At 42.4% G+C, this 2977-nt stretch overlaps 1 protein-coding gene across 1 annotated transcript; it reads right to left on the bottom strand.

The window, feature by feature from the left end:
- Positions 1-1120: 1120 nt before the first annotated feature.
- crhb (corticotropin releasing hormone b) lies at positions 1121-2467 on the bottom strand. Its single transcript, XM_079291885.1, has 2 exons — positions 2353-2467; positions 1121-1924 (listed from the first exon to the last, which is right to left on the bottom strand). Exon 2 carries the CDS (start codon positions 1902-1904, stop codon positions 1395-1397), a length of 510 nt encoding a protein of 169 aa, XP_079148011.1. The 5' UTR covers positions 1905-1924; positions 2353-2467; the 3' UTR covers positions 1121-1394.
- Between the last annotated feature and the right edge of the window lie 510 nt (positions 2468-2977).

The raw sequence follows: 2977 nt of genomic DNA, 5'->3' as shown, positions 1-2977 counted from the left end.
TTTTATGTAACACCCCCGTGTGTGTGTGTGTGTGTGCGCATGTGCAAACAAAAAGACACAATTTTCTATTTCTCTTGTCCTTTATCTCTTCTTCGCTTTCCTTTCCAATTGTTTTTGGCAAAGCAAATCCATTTATTTAATCATTTTTACAGCTTGTTTTCTACAGTATGGTTGTGATGCCATTCCTGCCTGCGACCTACTGTACATATCAGACTGCAGCCAGCCTCAAACCTCCAGTTATCTATGTGTTGCCTTGCAATGGTCTCATCTTGCTGTGACTCCACTATTGAGGTAGTTCACTGAGTCTCATCTAATTATTGTACACCGTCTCTCAGCGAGTTGGATCCTTTACGAATGGACTCAATGCACCACTAAAGTGGGCCAAACTGAATGGGATGACTCACACCCACAGCTCTTGTTTAGTTACACTATGGGTCAAGGATCAGCACAGCGTGCACACACACACACACACATGGATATAAGCGCACACACACGCGCACACACACGGTGTCTTTCACACTCATTAGCTATCAGTGGTGCATCTTTCAGCTGCGGATGTTCTTCACCTGCATGACTGCAGGCGCTCTTACAGCACCCTGAGAAACATCTTTTGGTCATTTTTTGTTGTTGCAGCTCTTTTCATGTGTGTCAGAGAGGAGGCACGGCGTTATGACCCACGACTTGGCTCCAGAGCAATGCCATGGTTACACCATATACTTTTTATATTCAGTTAGAATCAATATTTGTGGAGGCAAGACTCGAGATGCAAGTGGCCATTTGTGCTCTCTCAACCTACGGTCAACTTATGTTCAATTTTTGCTGTGTAAGATTACACATCTATATGTCAAGAAACATTACGAAAGTGTATGTTAATTGAATTAGTGATTGAAGTAACTGGTAATAGTTCATTTTCAGGGGAGTTATTATTAATTTATATGTAAGGATATCCACAGAGAAGTGTAAGCATTGCTTTTAAATTTTTATTAAAAAATATAGACATAAGATGTTCTCTTGCACAACAGAAAATGACTGGTTGCACATAAGTTTATTAACAAACATAAATATCATAAATACAAGGATTCATAATTTAAAACAAAACGCCATTTTTTTCAATGCAGTATTTCATGTCTCAACCAAAAGCATTTCATCTCAAATATGAAGAACGTGTGATTCCACATATTTGATACCAACATTAAAATGGCACGGTACAATCGGATCATTATAAGTCAAGCCCGTTTACGCTCCATAGTTTGAGGCTAAAGCTATAAATAATAGAGTGATAAAGCAGCACTATATTGTACAGAGCATGTTTTGTGCTGATGGTCAAAATGCAACAAAAAGAAAAGAAAAGAAAAGAAAGAGAAGGGAGATCTTTGGCGGATGGAAAGAGGTCTTCACTTCCCGAAGAGCTCCATCATTCTTCTGTTATTTTGCGCTTGCTGAGCCATCTGTTCCGCCTTGGACATCTCCATCATCTCCCGCAGCAGGTGGAAGGTCAGATCCAGGGATATCGGCGGGTCCTCGGACCTCCTGCCCCTCTCCATCGACTCGTCCCCGCGGTCTCCGAAGCCGCTTATGAGCGCCCTGATGTTTCCAACTTTCCCTTGTAAAATACGCCGTGTCAGCTGGAGTTGCAATGCTCTGTTGTAGATGGCAGGTGATCCGCCGGGATACGTGGACGATGACGGGAAAGAGTTAGTGTCCCCATTGCCCAGTCGGATGAAATACTCCTCTCCGAGTGGCTCCAGGATGGGGCCAGACTGCTGCTGCTGCTGCTGGGAGTTTTGGGTTTGGGGAGCTGGGACGCGCAGGGCACCGCCAGGGTTCTCAATAGCCCGACATTCGTAGAGCGGTAAGAAGGCAACGAGCAGAATCACGGTGGTGCCAAATAAATTGAGCTTCATGTCAGGATATCAACAGGAATCTGAGAAGAAAATCAAAAACTTGGATTATATTTTTGAATCCCAACTCTAGTGTAAACTATGCAGCGTAATCATTTACGCACATAAAACAGGCATCGCATTTGTGCAACTGTGTTGTAACTAAATGTTGCTGCTTATTTATGTGTTGAGAGATTTTGTGATGCACTTCAATCTGCAGTAGTTATACGAAATATTCTTGGTTATTTAGTCCGACAAGAGAGATTGTTTTTCTGGTTTAGTAATGGATACACACTGGAAGTTGAATTATGAATGCCTGCTATCTTTACTTGTTTCCAGCTTTATAAAACAAAATCAAGTTTGAACATGCAGTGCAATCACTAAGGACAAAAAACACTTGGTAAATGAAGTCCTGCCGAGGAAAAATGAGAGAAATCCAAATAATGCATGCAGAAAAAAAAGCTCTTCATACCTTCAATCTTTAGAGGAGGTCCAGTACAGCCTTGTAGTTTGCCAGGTAGTTGGCGAGATGCCTCCCTCCTTCACTTCTTTGAAGAAACAAGTATACAGTTACTTAAAGAGTAGAGGCTGAATGGATTTATATAGCCACCCTCACAAGTGTCGCGCTCCAAACTGAGATTGAGTCTGCGCGTTCTTGCTTGGGTGTAACGTGAATGGACGCCTCTGGCAAAGTGCTTTAGTTTAGACGAGATGAGTCATAAGTAAGTGTGCGCGCGCGTGCACCAGCGTCTACTTCCGTGCTTTCAGAATAGGCCAAAAGGTGCCACACCTGCTGGCATTTTCACTCGAGAGGCGAATGCTCAAAAGTGAAAAGACTAAAGTCAAGATAAGTTTTACATCATGATTTTTGTTTCTGTATCTCAGTCACATATGTGCAGAATCTTTAAATATGTTTTGCATGACAAAAATATTCCTTATCAAACATAAAGCTACAGTGAGTGTTATTTGGATGAACTCTGCAACAGTGACAGTGACACAGAGACTTCACACTCATGATTCCACAGGTTCCCAGCTGACCTGTTGTATTCATTGAATGTGCATCTGCAAACAGCTCAGGCTGAGAGAGGGGGGGGGCA

Source organism: Melanostigma gelatinosum, assembly GCF_949748355.1.
Source record: "Melanostigma gelatinosum genome assembly, chromosome: 20".
Taxonomy (NCBI): domain Eukaryota; kingdom Metazoa; phylum Chordata; class Actinopteri; order Perciformes; family Zoarcidae; genus Melanostigma; species Melanostigma gelatinosum.
This window is presented reverse-complemented; position numbering and strand designations above follow the sequence as displayed.